We start from the raw sequence: 20,591 nt of genomic DNA on the forward strand, positions 1-20,591 counted from the left end.
GCTTCTTAGAAGGCGGGATGGTGGCTTTAAGGGGCAGAGATTTGGCTTCTCTGCAAAGAGAAAGACAGCTGAAGCATCTGCCTGAAGAGTCTGGCAGAGTTAGGGGAATGCAGGACTCCACTGGGGCTACATTAGGGACGAATGTCTCAATGCCCTGCATCAGGAAGTCACTGAAAATTGTAAGAAGGAGGGGGATTTAGTATCAGAAGAATTTTTAAAATCCAGACTTCAGGGCCCTAGCCTAGAAGATTCTGGTGGGTTGGTACAGGTCCCAAACCTAAACTTTAAGGATACTACAGGACATCCGACATGCAACAGTTTGGGCACCGCTGCTGGAGAGTATCAGTCGTCCATAGGCCTACATCAGGTAGGTGATGCTTAAAATAGTGCCAAGGTAGGAAAGGATAGGCACGTGATTGGCACTATTCATTTGACCTTGCCTGTTAGATTGACCGCTGAACCAAAAGCCATACCAAGACATCACTCGCTTGGGGACTATCTGGCTTCTGGGACAAGTGAATGGGTATGGTGATGACACAGAGCTCCTATCAGTGCACTGCCTGCGCACACCCCAGGCCACTAGCTGCCTCTTTGGCACACGCAGGCCTGATGCTCACTTGCTTCATCCGGAGGCCTCAGAAGAAAAGGGACGTGTGAGTAGTTCCACTCCCCTGCCCCTCCCCAAGGCAGGCTCTGAAATGTGTGGTTTCCACACTTCACAGAGCATTCCCAGCAGGTCTGTGCCTTGCTGCCCTGCAGCAGGAACTGGTGTGACAGGCTAGCTGTTTCTGATTGTCTCCCCCCTGCTTCACTCCAGTCCCCTACCGGTGTTTTCTTCACCTCACAAATAAGCCACTTGCAATCAGATCCATCTCACAGCTTGTCTCTGGGAGTGAAAATTATCTAAGAAGTACAGAACGGCAGCTCAAGTCTGACAAACTAAAAACCTATATACAGGGAATCCGCTAAACATGTGAGGTGAGCAGCTATCACAGAAGAAATGGGAACATGGACATTATGAGCATCATCCAGGAATACTACAGAAATTGACTAGTCACGCTTGTACTCTTAGGATATAAAGGAAAGATGGGCTGAATATTTCTGATCCCTAAATCTATAATGTGCCCAAAGCAGAAATTTCTTGAGTGTTCCTTGGAGCATTCAGAATAGGAATGCTCAACTTGTAAAGTTTAGGCAAATATAATATGTTTAAAAATCCCCAATATGAAACATCCTGATCTCAAGCATTTTGGAGAAGGGAGACTCAACCAGGCCTCTGAAACAAACAAACAAAGAACCTATTTCTCTTTCAGAAATGCTCATAAAAACTACCATTCAATAAGTGCTGTGGAATAATCTTTCTGTAAACTATGAAAACGGGTTGCTCTCATTGTTAATAAAAGCTGATTGGCTGATAGCTAAGCAGGATTTTGGGGACAAAGAGAATGCTGGGAAAAAGAAGGGTGGAGTCCGAGGAGTCATCATGAGCCAGATGTGGAAGAAGCAACATGGGAAGTTTATAGATGAGGTAAACCAGCCCCATAGATGAATAGAAATGGGTTAATTGAAGTTGTAAGAGCTGGCTGGAGACAAGCCTAAGCTATTGGCGGAGCATTTATAATTAATAAGTTTTTGCATGGTTATTTGGGAGTGACTGCCGGGACACAGACACTTAGGGCTTAGTAGTTATCATCTGGAGAACTTTCCAATTACACTTTTTGCCTTTATCATCCTCACTTAATATGAGAATCAAAGAGACAAGTGAAAGATCAAAGGTCATATGCACAGCATGCAGAGAAGCCAATACATGAGCTGGGGCGTCCTCTGCTTTCTTCTGTTAAATCGCTTTCCATGGAGGAAAGAGCACAGAGCCGAGAGCACAGCTGGGTGGAGAGGCAAGGCGGGAATGTTTAGTTCATCAACTTTCTACATCCAATGTTTTGATGCCCTTTGTTGGTCTGTCGAAGAGGTTTGCATCATTGACTATTTACTCAAGAAAGTAACATTTGAGAAAATGGCTAGAAGGAACAAGAACTATCCTTCAATAATCCCTGTTAGGGCACCAATCAGTTTGTTACTACATCTATTTTGCATATAATGTTTAGAAAAGTTTTTCCCCTGCCAGGGATTGCATAAGCTTTGAATGAAAATATGAGATTATTTACTACACTTATGTTTCAGTGACTTAAGCTTTAATTAAGCAGAATGTTTATAATTCTCATAACCTTTTTTTTTTTTTTTTTTAAAAAAAACTGTGTGTATGTGTGTGGTGGCATTGGTGTGTGAGTGTGTGTGTCTGTGTTTGGGGGCAGGGTTCTCTCACCCATGTGTGCAAATCTAGAAGCCAGAGATAGATACAGGTTCCCTTAGTGTTTTAGATTTTGAGACAGGGACTTGGGAGCTTGCCATGTCTGCTAGGCTGGCTGATCAGGGAGCACACAGGTTTTACCTGCTACCCCCTCCTAGTACTGGGGTTAGATATGTACCTGTGCCTGCCTTTTACAAGAGTGTCAGAGCTCCAAGATCAAAGCTTCATGCTTACACCCGGAGCCATCTCCCCAGTCCCTCATAATAATTATTATTCTACAAACTCTTGATATATTTTTGATTGCTCAAAATGGAACTGATTTACTCTTTTTTGGTCATCTGGGAGGAAAGTAGAAGAAATAAGGACTCCTATACAACTAGTTATGAAGATGACATTATGTCTCTTTCTCAAGCCTTGCATATTAAGACCAAGACTTTAGCCAATGCTGATGCAGAAAAGGACAATTGAGAAGATGCAATGAAAGCAAAGTAGGGTTCTGAACCGTCTACAACTCTTTGCTGAGTAGGTTTATGATGCAAGTCATTTGGGAAAAGGAAACCACAATTGAGAAAAGGCCCCACCAGATTTGCCCATGGGCAAGCCTGTGGTATATTTTCTTGATTGATAACTGATGTGTGTGTTGGGAGAGCAGCTCACTATGAGGTGCCATCCCTGGGCTGGTGGTCCTGGAAGCAAGCCAATAAGTATCATTCCTCATTCCGTGCTGGCCTCTGCAATAACTCCTGACTGCTGGTTCCAGCCCTATTTAGAGTTCCTGCCCTTACTTCCCTCAGTGATGGACTGTGCAGTGGAAATGAAAACTGAAATAAATTTGACTCTTTATCCCCAAGTTGATCTTGGTCTGTGATGTTTTATCACAGTAATAGAAATGTCAAATTATGAAAAACTCTGAACGCTCCAGCACAGGCTTCAGGGCTTCAAAGAAGGATCAAGTCCTTGTCTGCACCTCAAGGTATGCACCCCCACCCCCACCATTAATTCCTGAATAAATAAATAAATAAGTAGATCACTGTGGCTCTGAGAGTTAGACATAAGTACCTTTGGCCATTTCCCTCAAGATCACACAAGACACACTGAAATTATTATAATGCATACATATACAATTTAAAACATAATGCTATGAGTTTTATAACAACTTCACAGTTTTCTTGAAAGAGGGAAACACATCTGGGAAAAAGTAGAGCCTCTTCTACTTACTTCCTCTACAAACAGCTGCCAGCCATGGGCTACACTCCGCTCAGGGTTGAATCGCTTTACTTATATATTTATTTGACATGAAATCTCACTGTTTGGCTCAGACTGATCTTGAACTAAGCAATTCTGCTTTTGCTTTGCCAGTGGCTTGGCGCATGTTATCACAGCCACATTCAGTTAAGGATTTAAGGATCTTGGTTAAGTGCTAGGGCCGATAATAGGGAGTTTCTGAGAATGGATCTCCACTGTTGTTTAATGGTAGATGAAGGGCTTTTGTGTTTTGTTTTAGAGGTAGGGTCTCATGTACGTCAGGCTGGCCTTACACTGTATAGTGTGTCTCCTGTCTCTACCTCCCCAGTGCTAGGATTCTGGGAGCACAAACCAACCTGGCTAGGTCATGTGAATTCACAGGAAAACATTGCCACAAATCATCAAGCATGCATGACGACAACCTCTCGCAAGACAACGAGAATGCTTCTGCACAATGCCGGCATCATCACTTCAATTACCTGGTTTCAGGAGATGACGAGCTTTCATTCATGTCTGTCCTTTTACTTCTTGGAAATGACGGACTAGATGGAGGCATCTCACCACTTAGGCGGTCTGGGAAAATGCGCTCTTTATTCAAGTTGATTTCTGAATAGGGGCAGTAGGCGCCACTAGAAGAGAAAAGTGCACTCCCATTAGTACATAATTATACAATTAAAACTGTGGGCTAGTGAAAAGATTCCAAAATTGATTCAAGTATGTTACATACACACGTGTGTAAATGTATGACTAGATAGACAGCCATAAACTATATCTTTACAGATAATTTAAGTTTATTTCACAGGTGAACATACCAACACTAGAAGAATTCTGCTGCAACCTCTGAGCTGAGCAATAGTAAGAGGATTCCACTGGTACTTTTTATAGGTAAGGCCTATGCATATCTCTGGGGATAATCAGCAACAAGAAATATCCACACTTGGGACAGTCATAGCTGTTTAATTTCCCCTATACCACTTAGTAAATTTCAATGACCCCGGGGAACACTACAATCTCTGGGACTGTAGTTACAGCTGATTTCCTAGAGAACACACAAATGCTTTGGCGCTAATTCTATCCCTGGTATGAAAGGGAGCCACAGGCCAACCTTTCCTATCTGCCCTTAGATGTTATACTGAGGTCCCATATGGTGATAACTTCTGTTACCTAGGCAGATAAAATTGAGGTCACTGAGTGCTAACTTGGCATTAGCTAGGAGATGCCTGGCCTGGGCCTTAGCATTCCAGTCTCTGGAACATCTGGGTACCAGGCTTCCAATATACACTAAGCTCTCCAGTTGACTGTGCATCTTGCCCCTCTGCTTTGAGAGGCCCTCTTAAGTCAGGAAATCATTTGGACATTAGATACGGTATATTGTTGTCTTGTGTGCTCTTTTCTTAGTGAGAATATTAATAATATTTTCATAGTGAGAATATTAACAATAACCCAAGGGAACTTTTTTAAGCAATGCGTCTATTTTCTATCAAGAGAAGCCAAGACACTCTCCCGGAAAAAGAAAAGAAGAATCTGAAATGCTCCCTGGTAACTCTAGAAGAGACATAAAATTCCTCTCAGATATCATGTGAGCAAAAATGCAAGCTTTAGTAAGTACATACTGCTCTTCACTGGTACGTTAAGCAAAAGCAACAACACTTAATCACATGCTGATATAAATTTATATAATGTCTATCCAACAACAACCAAGAAAACCAAAACACAATTGACAGAAATCCTTATGGATCACATTGAGCACTGTGCTATGCTGTGCTTATACACATTGCCTTACTCTACCCAACACCCTATAGAAAAAGACATCTCATATGAAACACTAGGCTTTGAAATGGTTAAGCAACTCCAGTCTTTAATTTTCTGATTATCAGCAAGTATTTATCAATTAAGTATTACTGCGTTAACCACCTTTCTAGGCATTGGGAACATAATAAAAAGAGAGGAGGTGAAAATTCTGGCCTCAGAGAGCAGTAGTCTAGGGCAGTGGTGGTTCTCAACCTTCCTAATGCTGTGACCCTTTAATACAGTTCATGCTATGGTAACCCCCACATTATAAAATTATTTTCACTGCTACTTCATAACTGTAACTTTGGTACTGTTATGAACCGTAATGTAAATATCTGTGTTCCGATGATCTTAGGCAACCCCTGTGAAAGGGTCATTTGACTCCCTTACAGGGCTGTGGTCCACAGGTTGAGAACTGCTGATGTAGGGCAAGATGGGCAATGCCTAATCACACAAAAAAATTCTCTAACTTTACACGGGAACGGCTTCTATAAAGAAAGCGAAAGAGTACAGCATTAGAGAGGACCTGAGGATGTTCTGATGGGCAGTGAGGAAGGGCTTCTCTAGAGGAGAACAGATCCCTAAAGGTCAGGACAGAATTGCTCATGTCTGCTTCCCACACTCTGGAGAAGGCAATGCAACACATGGGAGGGACAGAATTCGAGATGACTGAAAGCAGGAGATGCAGGGAGAGGTAGTATCATGCATGGCTCACTAGACCATAGTCAGATGCAGAGAGAGGTAGTGTCATGCATGGCTCACTAGACCGTAGTCAGGAGATGCAGGGAGAGGTAGTGTCATGCATGGCTCACTAGACCATAGTCAGGAGATGCAGGGAGAGGTAGTGTCAGCACGGCTCACTAGACCGTAGTCAGGAGATGCAGAGAGAGGTAGTGTCATGCATGGCTCACTAGACCATAGTCAGGAGATGCATGGAGAGGTAGTGTCATGGATGGCTCACTAGACCGTAGTCAGGAGATGCAGGGAGAGGTAATGTCAGCACGGCTCACTAGACCGTAGTCAGGAGATGCAGGGAGAGGTAGTGTCAGGCATGACTCACTAGACCATAGTCAGAAGTTCCAAGTTTAATTTTGGGTTCAAAATTGAAGGCCCTAGGAAATCTCAAAACACAGGAAGTGATAGGGATCACCTTGGGTGTGTGGGATGGAAATGCAAGGAAGGTTAGAGGACTGTAGACCTCTCCTGCCACACCATGATGCCCTGCAGACTGAGAGACAGCCTGTGATCTGCAGGGATCCAGAATGGATTGTTGGTTTGTGCTTTGAAGAACTTGAGGCAAAAGAGACACAATATTTTTCTTTATTTCTCTGAGATAAGAATGACTAGTGGGAAGTAAATGTGGAGCAAACCAATAATTATGGAAAGTTTATTATTAGACATTTAAATAAAAATGCTGATTGCCGGAGGTCACACAGCAATGAAATAGCTCAGCAAGATGAGTCTACTCATTTAATAACAGGCATACTACTTCAGTCAGTCACACTCTCAAGGAAAATCACCGCATCAGCCATTAGACACTGCATAGGATCCTGTTTGGGATGCCTGAACTCATCAAGAGTTCACGGGCACAAATTACCAAAACTAGTTCTGCCTAACGTGAACAGAGCCCTTGTAGCTTAGTTGGAAGGCAGACAACCAGGTGTAGGCAGCATGCAGGACCCAGAACATCTCTGCATGGGATGAGGTTGCTGGGGCAGCATACGCAGGCCACACTTAGCCCGTCTACTACCCTGGGGTTCTGACACATTCCTCAGGTTCATGGAGACTACAAGCACAAAGCCTAGCAAGCCTGCGCTCTGGAGGATCCTCAAGACAGAAAGCCCAGAGCGCAGCACGGTGTTTGGGTCGTCAGCTGCTCTGTATCTAAGAAAACAAACCAGCTGTGCTGCCGTGTGGACTCCTTAAGGCACAACACTTTCCTTAATGCTGAGCTTCAGCTCGGGCAGGGTCCAAGTGTCTACTGAAGTCCTCTTCAGATGTCTGAGGGTTTCCTCACAATGTACTATCTTCAATGAACCTCCCTAAAACCATCCAAAGTTACATATAACCAGTTCCTCCCAAGCGCTTGAGTCTCTGCTCTGACAAAGGAATTAATTTGGTATGGCCTCAGTCATCTCGGATGCCAATCTAGGCCATTCTCTCCAGTGCATGTTTGATTGAATTTATGTATTTCAATATTGAGGCAATAAAAGAAAAATCCAAACGTGGTGTTTTGTCTTCTTTTGACACACAGTATAGTGCTAACCCAGCAGCAGCGTACATGTACAGTTAGACCTCACTCACCCTTAAGCTCCGGGCTCAACAAGCAGTGAACGACGGTGTGTGTATTTACTTTGGATGGCATCAGGGTTCAAGAGCACACACCACCAGCTTCAAACAATTGGAAGTCATGCAGGAATTTTAGATGGCCTAGATCCCCAGCGAAACGCCAGTTACAGAGTAGACAACTGGGTTCAAACTTTAGAAAACAGCCCTTTGCTTTTGTTGTTGACTAAAGGATAAACTTGGGGATAGTTCAGAGAAAGGTAATATGCTGCTTTGGAGCCTTGCTGTTTAATGCCTGTTTTGTTTTTTGTTTTTTCTTTTGAAAACAGATTGCCCTAGCTCTTTCAACCTTTCAATCGAAAGAGAAACAAGCCTGCCTTCTGAATTGCCCTAATGAGTGAGATCTGCCCTACCAAGGGAGTCATGAGATGGCCAGCCACAGATGTACACTAAGCCTTTCCCTTCCTTCGAACCCTGAGGAACCCCCGTTCTTACACCTGCACAGGGTGAAAAGGAATGCCAGCTGGAGATGACTGAGGGGAATGTGACAAGACACAGCAAAGTGCCACAGCCACGGCAGAATGAGAAATGCTCCCGGTAGAACCCGGGTGCCTGGCAGAGGGCTCTGTGGCCTCATCCGAGCACGGTGAAGAGCCAGCACAGTACCTGAGGCTGAGGTTTCATTTCAAAACGATGATGCCACCAAAAGTGGGCAGGCCTGACCCAGGCGAACAAACTCCTCGCCTGGCATTTATCCTCACCACCGTGGAAGCAGCTCCAAGAGGGCACTCATGTGACTGACAGATACAAAAAAAAGAGGCTTCAAAGGGGACTTGTAGAGTATCACATGGTTCTTGGTGGAGTTTGACCGGCTCTTGTTTAGTTGCTGCACGATATGAGTAACTATTAGCCTGTATTATGGAAGAACTTCTTTATTCCTAATCTGAGACGATGACATTGATCTGAAAGACTCACCAAAGAGCTGCGTCTGCCCACCTCTTATGCTGTGCACAGTTCTATGTGTTGCAACTTTCTCTGTGCTAGGCAGGGCTCAAAGTCCTTCACATGAATTAATTCTTTCATCACACCACTCCTATGAAGGCCATCATCACCCATGTTACAAATGAAGACATTGATGGAGAAAAGTGCAATACTGTTTCAAGATCCCAGCGCCTGCCGACTGCCTTTCAAGGAGGCAAGCCAAGCTACAGACAGGAGTTTTCCCCTATCTTGTCTCCCATTATCTACTCCTTGGGGTATGAATTACAGTAAAACTCATAATTAACTATGCTTTCAAGGACTTAAGATCACCACTAGACCTGTTGTTTGAAGGAACAAAAGAGATGCAAGAATTGCCTCACGATCACAACCACTGAGTGTTCCGCTCAATGTTTCTTCTGTTGTATTCATGGAAAGCTAAAGTTTTAAAGATTTATTGTGTGTGTGTGTGTATGTGTGTGTGTGTGCGCGCGCACACCACACATAAGAGTACAGGTGCCTACAGAGTCATGAGCTCCTTGAAGATGAAGTCACAATGAGGATGCAATTCCAATTTAGGAACTTAAAACTGCACGTGAACTTTGAAAACTCACCAGAATTTACTAACTCCTCTGGAAAGAGCAGATTCTCACTGACCTTACAATTAAAAATTTCTAGCTTTTCATATACTGTTTTTAGGAACTAAATCTTAGTAAGGTTTGATTCATTACACTGTGTTTGCATTCATTCCATCAGGGGTGTTCATTTTCTCCCATGCTCATTCATTCTCTCTCCCTCTTTCTTTCTTTCTTTCTTTCTTTCTTTCTTTCTTTCTTTCTTTCTTTCTTTCTTCCTTCCTTCCTTCCTTCCTTCCTTTCTTTCTTTCTTTCATTTTCTCCCATGCTCATTCATTCTCTCTCTCTTCCTCCCTCCTTCCTTCCTTCCCTCCCTCCCTCCCTCCCTGTTTCCCTCCTTTCTTCTTTCTCCCCTCCAGTTATTCATCCAAATAAAGTCCTTTCAGGAAGGAACAGTACAAATCCTTCCCTAAAATGACTTTATTATGTCACGAATATTAGCAAATTCTTGTACACTAACCACTTGACAAATATCTGCTCCCGGAGTCTCTCAGGAGGCTGTTTGTAAATGAAAGGGAGGCCTTGTCCTCTGCTGCCCGCTGTCATCTAAAAACCCTCTTAGTTATAAACTATTCATGTTTCAACAACAAGGCAACACATCAGTAGAAGCATACACATCGTTACTCTCACACATAATACCGACAAACATACAGAACAGGCTGTATCAGGTGACTGCTCTGTGCAGGGGTCTGATGGGAGGAGCAGACATCAAGGCCATTCTGGGATGGATTGAGCACTGCTTCTATCAGTGTCTCATCCAGGGCATTTGCTCAACTCTTCCAACTTCTTCTCATCATCTATAAGCGGTGCTCGACTCACAGACTTGCTGGGAGGATTAAATGTGGTCATACACATAGCCTTAGAACAGCGGCTATGATAGAGGAGGTCAAACACATCCCGCACATTATAATTACCTAACAAATGAGGTACTTGGCCTCCATCGTGTAAGGGGAAAAATCAGCAAAGAGAAATAGTGATATGGAAAGCCTATTTGAGAGGATGCGACTCCTTTCAGAAATAGCAGCGAGTGCTTTACTGAGCACTGCCACTCCTACCGCCTTAGACGTGGGCCCCGCCCCTCTTCTGCACAAGCAAGGCTAGTTGACCCAAAGCACTGAGCTGTGCAAGGGCTAGATGGACGGCTGCTAAAGGAAAACCAGTTTTCAGATGTGCGCCAGTGGTTATTAATTTGCAAAGCACTCCATGAATTTCAAATATATTCTCTAGAGACGGGAGGAAAAAAGCATTCTCTTGTTTAATTTCTAAAAGATCAAATTTTATATATCAAAGATGTACTTCTGAAGGCAATAAATATGTAGGATAGCTGCTTTGATGTAACTTCAGCTCTCTTAACCTCAAGTGGGTTTTTCCCATTCTTAGACCTCTGAGTCGAACAACAAAAGAATGGAGAGTCAGAATTAAGCAGGCTGCCTATAGAATTATCTCTGCAGAGGAGAACGTTCTTCCCTAATTGTATTTCATAGTAAAAGAATGGCTGCAGCCTCAACCTGTGTTACCAAATGCATACTCTGCTCCTAACGTTTCTTAGGTCAAACATAACTTGTAATCTTCAGAGACAGTCACAAGCAAATGCTAGCCAAGCACAGTCTTTTGCTTACGTGCTCCTAAAACTAACCTTACTGAAAGAGCAACTTTCTTTGTTATCTACGTAAAGAATGCATGTTTTGATTTATTCAGTTTCTCAGTAAATTAATCCAAAGAGAATTTTCTCATTATGTTTTCCTAAGCACAGCATTCTCAGCAAGGACAGAAATAATTGCCAGGGAAATGAACCTTTCAGAGAATATGGATGAAGCGGCAAGCTAATCCACAAGTGTACTGATGAGATGGAAAACAGGCTGGGCCCGCTAAGGATTAATGTCCTGCCAGGAAGACAGTGTGGAGCACTGTAAATTATACCGAATACACAAGAAGTGGAGAAAATCTGTGCACAGGCTGGGAAGGGCGGACAGCAGAACCTGGACCATGCCATTAGTTCTCACAGTTTTATTCTTCCGTCCAGAGACCCGGCCCACCAACCCTGCACAAGACAAAGATCCCGATAGCCATGCCCTGCATGCTCAAGAAAATCACTATAGTTTTCTGGCTAAGCCTTGTCTTTTCCGTCATAAACTATATTTCTGCCACATTTTTAAGAACACGAGCAGTTCTTGAACATGGTTCCAATTACTCTGTTTCCTTCCCGCATTTCTGCATAAGTTACTCTCTGGATCTCCCCATAATTTACCCCTCCTAGTAACAAGCACAACACCACCTGTCATGGCCAATCCATCAAGAAATTCCCCAAAGGCAACCACTAAACTTGGGGAGCAGCTGGGCTGGAGGAGCCTAAGGGTAAAGCAGTCAAGACAAGCAGTTAGGGGATGTGGCGTGTTTGTCACCACACACTTCGCTGTCACAAACTTTCCTACTGGGCCCTAAGGAGCTGCCAGTGAGACTACGCACATAGTGTGGAATTCTCATCTCTAGAGCCATTAAGTATGCACAGTGCTGCATGGTGGGTTCCCTTCCGGCGCTAAATACAGATTTTGAATAGCCAACTGTATCCTAACAACATGTCAGAATTTACCCAATTTAAGCATTTCTTAGCTCTTTTCTTTCAATTTGAGGAAATTGCCTTGAGTCTAATGAACATCACAGGACTGTACAGTGGTAATGTAGATGAGTCAAAGACCCTCATTTTAGTTGGGATTTTCTGTCTTCTACCTAAAATGACTTCGTGTGAGTGGGGAGGCTGAGTCACGGAGCAGGGCTGTGGGGGGTGGTGAGACCGCAAAGGTCAAGGCCAGACCTTTCAGCTACCCTCACCCGTGACTAGAGAAGACAAGTTATTACACCTACGGAGCACTCCACTGGGCATACCACAGCTCGTGGGAAAAGAAGTCCCTCTAACGGTGTGGCTCTGAAGGCCAGTTATTCCCATTAGGCAACAGAACACTCTCTAACACAAAATAGGCAAATGCTTGATAAGGGTTACACGTTCCAATTGAAAAAAAGAACCACGGAACAAAAGACTGTCTCAATTGAGGGTGCAGTTTTGCACACTCGTGAGCTGTGTCTTGCACTTGGACTGACCTATTGGCTGAAAAGTGATCCAGCTGCCTTCGTGAGGCACAGCCAATAACTTCTAGGCTGAAGTGTCTTCAGCAGAGTTTAAATTAATGCTCTATGTGGTTTGCAGCCATACGAGTGGCACTAAGGGTTTAAAAATGGGTATCTGCAAATGGAATCACCATCCTGTCTGTGCACTTCTTATTCTGGAACACAATGAATGTCAAAACAAGAAGGAAAAAAAGGAAGATAAGCAACACTTGTGGATGCAGAGAGCCGCAGAAAGTTCACTGCACCCAACTGAAAACAATACACCAATTTTGCAAGACTTATTAACTCTTTCTTAGAGGAATTGGTAGTAACATTTCTGAATGTGTTTAATGTTACAGAGAGGGCACACAGGGGCCATAGCATGTGTGGAGGTTAGAAGACAACATTCAGGAGCTGTCTCTCTCCTTTTACCATATGGATTCCAGATGGAACTCGGGTTTCCAGGCTTGGTGGTACTTACCCACTGAGCCATCTCACTGAACTATAATTTCAAAATTTTAAAGGACCAGACTCAAACCAGATAAATAAGAAATAATTTTTCCAATGAGTAATACAATTAGCATGTTTCCATAATGTAAATTGATAACTATTACCATTTTAATACATATTCAAATGGGTGATCCTTTTGTCCCTGAGAAATCCCACTACATCATAGGAATTTATTTCAGTAATATTTTCAATGTCTATGGAGATCCCAAAGCACCTGAACATCAAGCTTTAATTGTGTTTTTGGTTTCTTTTCTAGTTACTCACAGTTAAAAAAAATATTGGGGAAAAAAAATCACTTTTCTGACCACTAAATCCTTATACTTGGTCATATTGTTTTGTGATGTTCACTGCTAACCTACAAATCTAGTTTTTCAAACTGTAAAGTCACCCAGCCACATCATATTCCACTGAATAATTTGAATAGTACCTGCCCTCCCCTCATTAATGCTAAATCCCAAATAACTATTTTAGAAGCCAAGGATCTGTAAAACTAGCCAAGCTAAAACAACAACAAACCAACCAACCAACCAAACAAACAAACAAAAAACCTATCAAATAACTAAAGTAAATCTATTTTAAACAGCGAATGAGTGTTCTCTCAGGAAGACTTAACTTTAGATATATCCTTTGGTTTTATAGTCTCCATGGTAACCACATTTCCTATGACTCTGAATATAAAATAAGCTCACATCTGTTTCTTATGGAAGGAAATTATCTTCCACATTCACAGACAGGCACCCTCTATCCAACACACACAAAAGTTCCCATGCAAGTAGTGGTGAACACGTACCTCTGAGTTCCCAGGTACCTTGATTTTTTAAAATGGCCAACTCCCCTGCAGCCTAGAGTTGGACATCCCCCGGTTTCTGATGGCTCCATCAATTCTGCAGGGCCTACAACAAAAACAATGAAAAGAAAAGGTAAAAAAGAAAATACAACAAGAAGTTGAGCAGAAAGCTATAGGTTTAAATGGCTAGAATGAGAGCAGAGCATAGACAAAGTACTCCATTTCTGGAACGATTGTTTCTATGTGTCCATTTAGAAAAACAAGTAATTCTTGTAAAAATTTAAATGTTTTACTATCTCTATTTTAATGATATTCTCTATGGTTCATTCTGTCACAAAGTTTATGTTCCTTTATACTGAAATGGTAAATTTTGATCTAACCTTATTTTAAGATGTCAGACAACAGGGATATTTAAATGTGACTTGATAGGGATATCTGAAAGAACTGTTATCGAATAGAAAAACTGCATAAGAATATTCATTGTGGAAACTTCAAACACTTGATCGGAGAATATGAAATATAAACACTATGTTGGACCCACCCGAGGCAACTAAGTGGCCAGGGCTGGATTGCACAGGAAGTCACAAACATTAGCAGCTTGTTCTCTCGCATCCGCCACTGGGGATGAACGCCCTCCTACCTATGGCTCCAACCTGTTGATTCACAGCTGTATCAAGTGGAGGATTTTCATTCTACTTCATAAAAAGTATGACCCAAAAGTGTATCTAAAATAGTTCCTTCCACTTTTGGAGTTGGATTTCACATTTTACAAAATTAATATTCTTCATGGCTATGTTATCTATACAAACTCATTTCATAATTTATTTAACTAAAACTTGCTTCCAACTTTGTTACTTTAGGCATTCTTCAATTAGAAATACACACAGATATGGCTATGCACTCTCAGTCAGAATATGGCACACAAAAATCTCTCATTTAGTACAGTGAAAGGACATCAATTATTTTTTATAAAACTGACTAGAGCATATTGTATTTTATATTTTTATCACACAAGGTTTTTTCTTTATTCTTTAAAACAGATATGGCGTATGCTCTTTTTCTTTTTCTATGTGTATGTGTGGTATATGCTTTTTTATCATCCTGAATTTAAATCTTTACTGAGTGAACTATGAATTGCATTTAGAATAAATTACAAAGCAGAAGGTGGCCTTTTTAATACATTTCCTAGATCTGCCAATGATAACATTTTCAAGGTTATAGTATCAGGTCACTATTAGGATACTGAAACTTTAATAGTCTGGCAAATTATCTTCTAAAAATTAGCACTAATTATAAAAGGTTATGTTTACTTCTAAACAAAACTCAAAACAGCATACCTTACTTATTTAGGCAACATGATTTCTCTTTTATAATTTTGTGTGTATGTGCTCATGTGTGTGTGTGTGTGCTCATGTGACACACTCACTACTGGCAATCAAAAGAGAAGAAATATATGGAGAAATAGAAAGAAATTGAGAAAGAGGAGACAAAAAATTAAGCACATTATTTAAGAAAATGAAAACATCGGTTATGATTATCTGAGTGTGTCTTACTTAGTGGAGCCTGAAGAGGGTGTCCAGTTTTGGAACACCAGCCTACAGGGTGAATATCCGGAGAGTCTGCATCTATCCAGTAGTCATAGCAACTGCTCCAGCCATCAAAATGAACCTGGATAATAGGAGAACACAGAATCATAAGAATCCTTACTGTAAATCTTATACCCACGGCGTGAGTCTTTTATACTTCCTTCTGATTCCCAGTATATTTAATGCTCAATAAATCACTTCAATTATTTAAAACACTTCACTCCACAACCTGAGATAAAAGATGCTCTTGAAACTACCCACACCTTATCGAAATATCAATAACTGTCTTCCCAAAGATGCACCTGAGGCAGCCACTCTTCAGGTTTACTACGCATATCCTTAAACGCTGTTAGCAAACGAAGAATAGGAACATGAATAGCATCTTCAAACAAGCAAATGGAACACTCACAAACACAACTGAGGTGATTTAAAAATCAGGGAACTGGAAGGGAAAACGGGAAGAGCGGAAAGGAAGACCTTTGAGGTAAATATAAAGTAAGATTTTTTTTAAAGTACATCGCTTGCTAGAAACACATCCAACTTATAAAATATCCCTCAACCATTCCATTTTAAAAGTCTTTCTCTTTTATAAAGATTTATGTATTTTTACTTTATATGTATGGGTGTTTTGCCTACATGGATGTCTGTGTAAGCACATGCACGTCTGATGCCCACAGAATCCAGAAGAGGGGGCCAGGCGGTGGTGGCGCACGCCTTTAATCCCAGCACTTGGGAGGCAGAGGCAGGTGGATCAGGTGGATCTCTGTGAGTTCGAGACAAGCCTGGTCTACAAGAGCTAGTTCCAGGACAGGCTCCAAAACCACAGGAAACCCTGTCTCAAAAAAGCCAAAAAAAAAAAAAGAATCCAGAAGAGGGCACTGAATCCCCAGAACTGTAGTTACAGATAGTTGTGAGCCTCCATGTGAGGGTTGTAGATTAAATCTGTGCCGTACAGAAGAGCAGCTAGTGTTCTTAACGGCTGAGTCACCTCTCCAGCCCCCAGTCTTTCTTGTCAATAACCATAGGATTTCTCAAGATACATTATAAAGTGGTCACAGGTGACTTTGTTATTCGTCTCTAAAGTACAGAGTGATGGCCTTTTAGGGAATGTCACTAGTTATCCGTGCATAGCTTTCAAGTTTATATACATTACATACACACATGTAATGTATATAATATAAATATTATGTATATATAATATATATTATCTTTTTACAATAAAAGGATATGTTGAAGTACTTGATATATTTTACTTTTAGGTCAAATTTGTCAACTAGACTCTTTAGAACTGTATAAATCTTTCAGTCTTTACAAGACAATAAATATTCTGGAAGAATGCATGAGTAAAAACAGTATAATCATGGCAAAAGACCAAACTAAGCCCATAAAAAAACCAACACTGATCGATTTAATATCATAAAAATGTAGAGCTTCAGATAGTAAATGTCACCGTAAGCAAGATGAAAGTACTCCAAACACACTTACTATACAAGAGCCAAAGCTCTTTCTTCCTTACTAAGCCCCAATCTATCAATAAGAAAAAATGAAAACTGCAACAGAAAGATGGCAAATAGATACAAATGACTCATCATCGACAAAATAAATTAAATTGTTGGTAAATATATGAAGAGACAATCAATCTATTTGCAACATAAAACTTACAAAAGAAAAGTCCAAGACACTATTCTCCTAACAGCCTGCCCAAAAGAGTTCACATCTTGTTGAACCCGACTGCTGGAAGCAGAAGCATAAAGGGAACTCCACAGACCACCGACAGTGACATAATGTCTGTAGCACTATGTGGCAAAGGCAACGAACATTTGAAACATACTGTCTTTGACTTATCAAAATTGATACTAAAAAGTAACTCACCATTTGTAGGGAAAGTAGTATGCAGTTATTAAAAATAAATACACATGTATGTGGGGTAGAAATGATGTAATTTCTCAAGACTATGAGTCAGTTTTCCTAGAATCAAGGCCCTATAGACTGCCTCTCCTGGAAGAAGTCATGGATGGAGACCACACTAAGTGGGACAGAGCTCACAGAGATAAACTGGTAGCTAGTAAACGGACAGAGAGAAGGAGCCGGGCCAAGAATCAGAAAGTCATTTATTATTCACATGCAAAAAATATGAAGCACCATTTAAGGTTTGTTAGCTTTGAATGTTTCCTTTCCTTTAATCAAAAATATTGTCAAAAGAACAATGAGAATAATATTCATGATTTTCTGAAAATAGACAGTTACAGCACCAAGGCTACCACAGAAGGAGCAATGATAATTTATGTCAAATTTCATTTAAACCTTCTGGTTTTCAACTAACCATAGTAAGGTATTTTTGTTTTACTTCAAACATGAAGCCTTGATGTTTGTGATGGTACTATTCCCAGTTCTCTTTCTTTTACACTAGACTTCATGTTCATATAATATAGCTTCTACTGCATATAAACAACCAAATGCTATAAGATCATCCTCACAAAGTAAATGGCTCTCCAGAAAAACACCATAATTACTTGTGAACATTGAGGAGAAGAGGAAGGGGATGTGTATCTGAGCTCATCTTTCTGCCGTAATAGCAGCATGAACGTTACAGGGGTAATCAATGCTTTCTTCTTAGATTCAGGGCCCGGTCCCCAGGAGCGAACTCATGCCTACTACTGTAAATGTGATTAAGAGCTGGTGGCCCCAGGGGTGGCCTTCATTACTACCATTTTGCTAAATGGACATATAGCCAAACTGCTTATAAATACTCATTTTTATAGTTATATATAGTTATATAGTTAGTGCTGCTCCCAGCAGTCATCAGAGAAGCTTCTCCTTGTGACAGACGGTGGTTAATATAGAGATGCGTAACAGACTAAGATGTGAAGAGTAAAGGAAGGTCAAGTGGAACCCAAATGAGCCATTTCTAGAACCCTCTCCAAGGCTCAGGGAATATTGAGGAATATGGGGTAGAAAGAGTAGAAAAGCTGGAGTCCTACCAGTCCCTGAGGATCTACTAACATGTTGCGGGGGGAAGGGGTGTCGCGATCATCAGTGACATGGCCCACATTCAAGTAACTAGCGTCCTACCCATGTTTATGCAGGAAACCCTACTGAAACCCGGGGGTCGCATACCGTAACAAACAATACAATAGAAGGAAGGCCTAGTGAGAAGGATTCGGAAGTGGGATGATAAAGGCCACTAAAGGGGTAAAAGGATAAATACTAATCATATACATAAATGAGACTGTCAAAGATGAAAAACTAAATCCCCAAAAATGAATAAGGTGCAAGAATCAGCATACAGCATGAAAAATTTACATAACAAAAGAGAAATGTATGCTACCTTTCTCTTAATATGAACAGATACTTAGAATTATCTGATATGTGAGAACCAATGTGAAAACAGAGACCATGCTAGTTAGTAAAGAAATTGGGGTGGGGGAGCTGGAACAATGGTTCAAGGGTTAAGAGAATCTGTTGCTCGCTGGCTCACAATCACCCATCAACTCCAGTTCTATGGGCCTGATGCCCTCTTCTGACCATCAAAAGCAGACAGGCACACACACATGCACACACAAACACACATAGGCACACATATACATAATAAATAAATAAAGAAACAAACAAACATAATATTTAAGAAGAATTTAAGATAGTAACCAAGGAAGAGAAGAAAAACTCAGCAGTGTCCTCATTGCTTCAGGAAATAAAAAGATGCTTTTTAAACAAAGCAGGAACTAAATACCATTTTAAAAAAATTCTTGAAAAGCACACAAAAAAAATCACAATTGTAATTAAAAATATAATAACAAAGTTTGAAAAAGAGATGAAGGCATTTCTAAGCAAACAATTTTGAAACATCAGCAACACATAAGAAAACAAGAGCGTCAACCTGACAGCCAGTATCAGGGTACCAACTTCCAGAAGGAGAGCAGAGACAAGGACTCCATCAAAGCAAAAATAGGATACAGAGACTGCAGAACAGAAAGCTTCACAGTCGGAAGGCATGGGGACCCAGTTTGACAAACAGAAAGATGCCCTCACAGGGTTGGAGACCATTGGAGACAGCCAGTCATCCCCACGTGCTGTAGAAATAAGCCCATGGCCCAAAGAGGCTCAATCAGAGTGGCCTTGGGTATCCAAAAGCTCCAGAAGTGAGATGCAGCGAACAGTGAAACACTGAGGGTAAAAGCTCCTTCCCTAAAACATCTCTCTTAGCTGCACTAACAATCAAACACAAAGCCAGCAGATGGACATTTTCTCAAATACAATGAGTGAAGAGATGTTTAATACCCTTTCTTAGGAAAACACAAAAAGACATGTTTCAGTGGGGCAAAAGTACACCTAGCAAAACAAGGCATTTCATTATACTTTGTAATTTTCAGGAAAATGAAATACAGTCTAGTGAGTCAGTGAAAAGGAGTCTCAGGATGCGGGCTGTGCGCCCGGCTGAGAGTACCCACTCTGCTGTAGCAGGTGGTTGAAGAGTTGTGGGAAAAACAGTTCAAAGGAAAGAGATAGACATCAGCTGCTGAAAAGCACACTCGCGCCTCTGATTCAAGACATCAAACTACTGTAGCATCTGAAAAACATCTAGTAAGAAGCTAGAAATGGTTAAAGAGCAAGCTACAAAAAGATCATTGACTACAGGAAAACAAAAAAAAAAGTAATTTAAAAAGACTTGACTTAGAAACAAACAACGCTAGTATACGCACAATAACAACACGGGAAGGAGAAAAAACAAAACACAGCAAGATCTAAGTCACAAGGCCCATTAACAGAAAAAAGTAAAATTGAACTGAGAAGCTGGTGTAGTGGCTGGCACACGCCTTTAATCTCAGCATGCAGAAGGCAGGGCTAGGATGGTCTACATAGTGAGTTCCAGGAAAGCCAGGGCTACATAGTGACGCCCTGTCTCAAAAATAACAGCAATGAAAGCTGAACTGAGAAAAACAGTGCATAGAAAATATTCTAAAAACTGGAGAACTGTCACTGATAGCCGAGGCAGACAGATGTGACATTACTTCATGTCCTGTCCCCAAAGCAGAAGATGAGAACAGACATGCATTCTGGTCCTTGCCTTCAACAACACCCAGCAGGAACAACCTCCTTACCACTAGAGATGCTCAAGATGTTAAACAGTAGATACTGTTAAAACACTAGTTCTAAAGCACTGATTTTGTTATGATTTTCACATCACAACCAACTCTAATGAAGAAAAATGTACACTAGAATGTTAGGTGGTGCTGACACACCTTTAATCCTTTAACCCAGTACTTGGAAGGCAGAGGCTTGTGAAATACAGAGTTCAAGGCCAGCCTGCTCCAGGACAATTAGGGCTACAAAACTCTGATTTGAAAAACAAAACAACAAGACTA

The 20,591-nt window shown here is 41.3% G+C and overlaps 1 protein-coding gene across 11 annotated transcripts in view; it reads right to left on the bottom strand.

Moving 5' to 3' along the window:
- The window catches only part of L3mbtl3 (L3MBTL histone methyl-lysine binding protein 3), a 107,987-nt gene that overhangs the window by 20,730 nt on the left and 66,666 nt on the right, over nt 1–20,591 (bottom strand). For all 11 annotated transcript variants that reach the window (XM_057762344.1, XM_057762353.1, XM_057762352.1 and 8 more), the window contains 3 exons: nt 15,196–15,310; nt 13,646–13,748; nt 4,033–4,182 (listed from right to left, as the gene is read on the bottom strand). In XM_057762344.1, coding sequence (XP_057618327.1) covers nt 4,033–4,182; nt 13,646–13,748; nt 15,196–15,310 — 368 coding nt within the window. The remainder of the gene's footprint in view (nt 1–4,032; nt 4,183–13,645; nt 13,749–15,195; nt 15,311–20,591) is intronic.

The sequence above is a fragment of the Chionomys nivalis genome, chromosome 2, assembly GCF_950005125.1.
Source record: "Chionomys nivalis chromosome 2, mChiNiv1.1, whole genome shotgun sequence".
NCBI classification, from domain to species: domain Eukaryota; kingdom Metazoa; phylum Chordata; class Mammalia; order Rodentia; family Cricetidae; genus Chionomys; species Chionomys nivalis.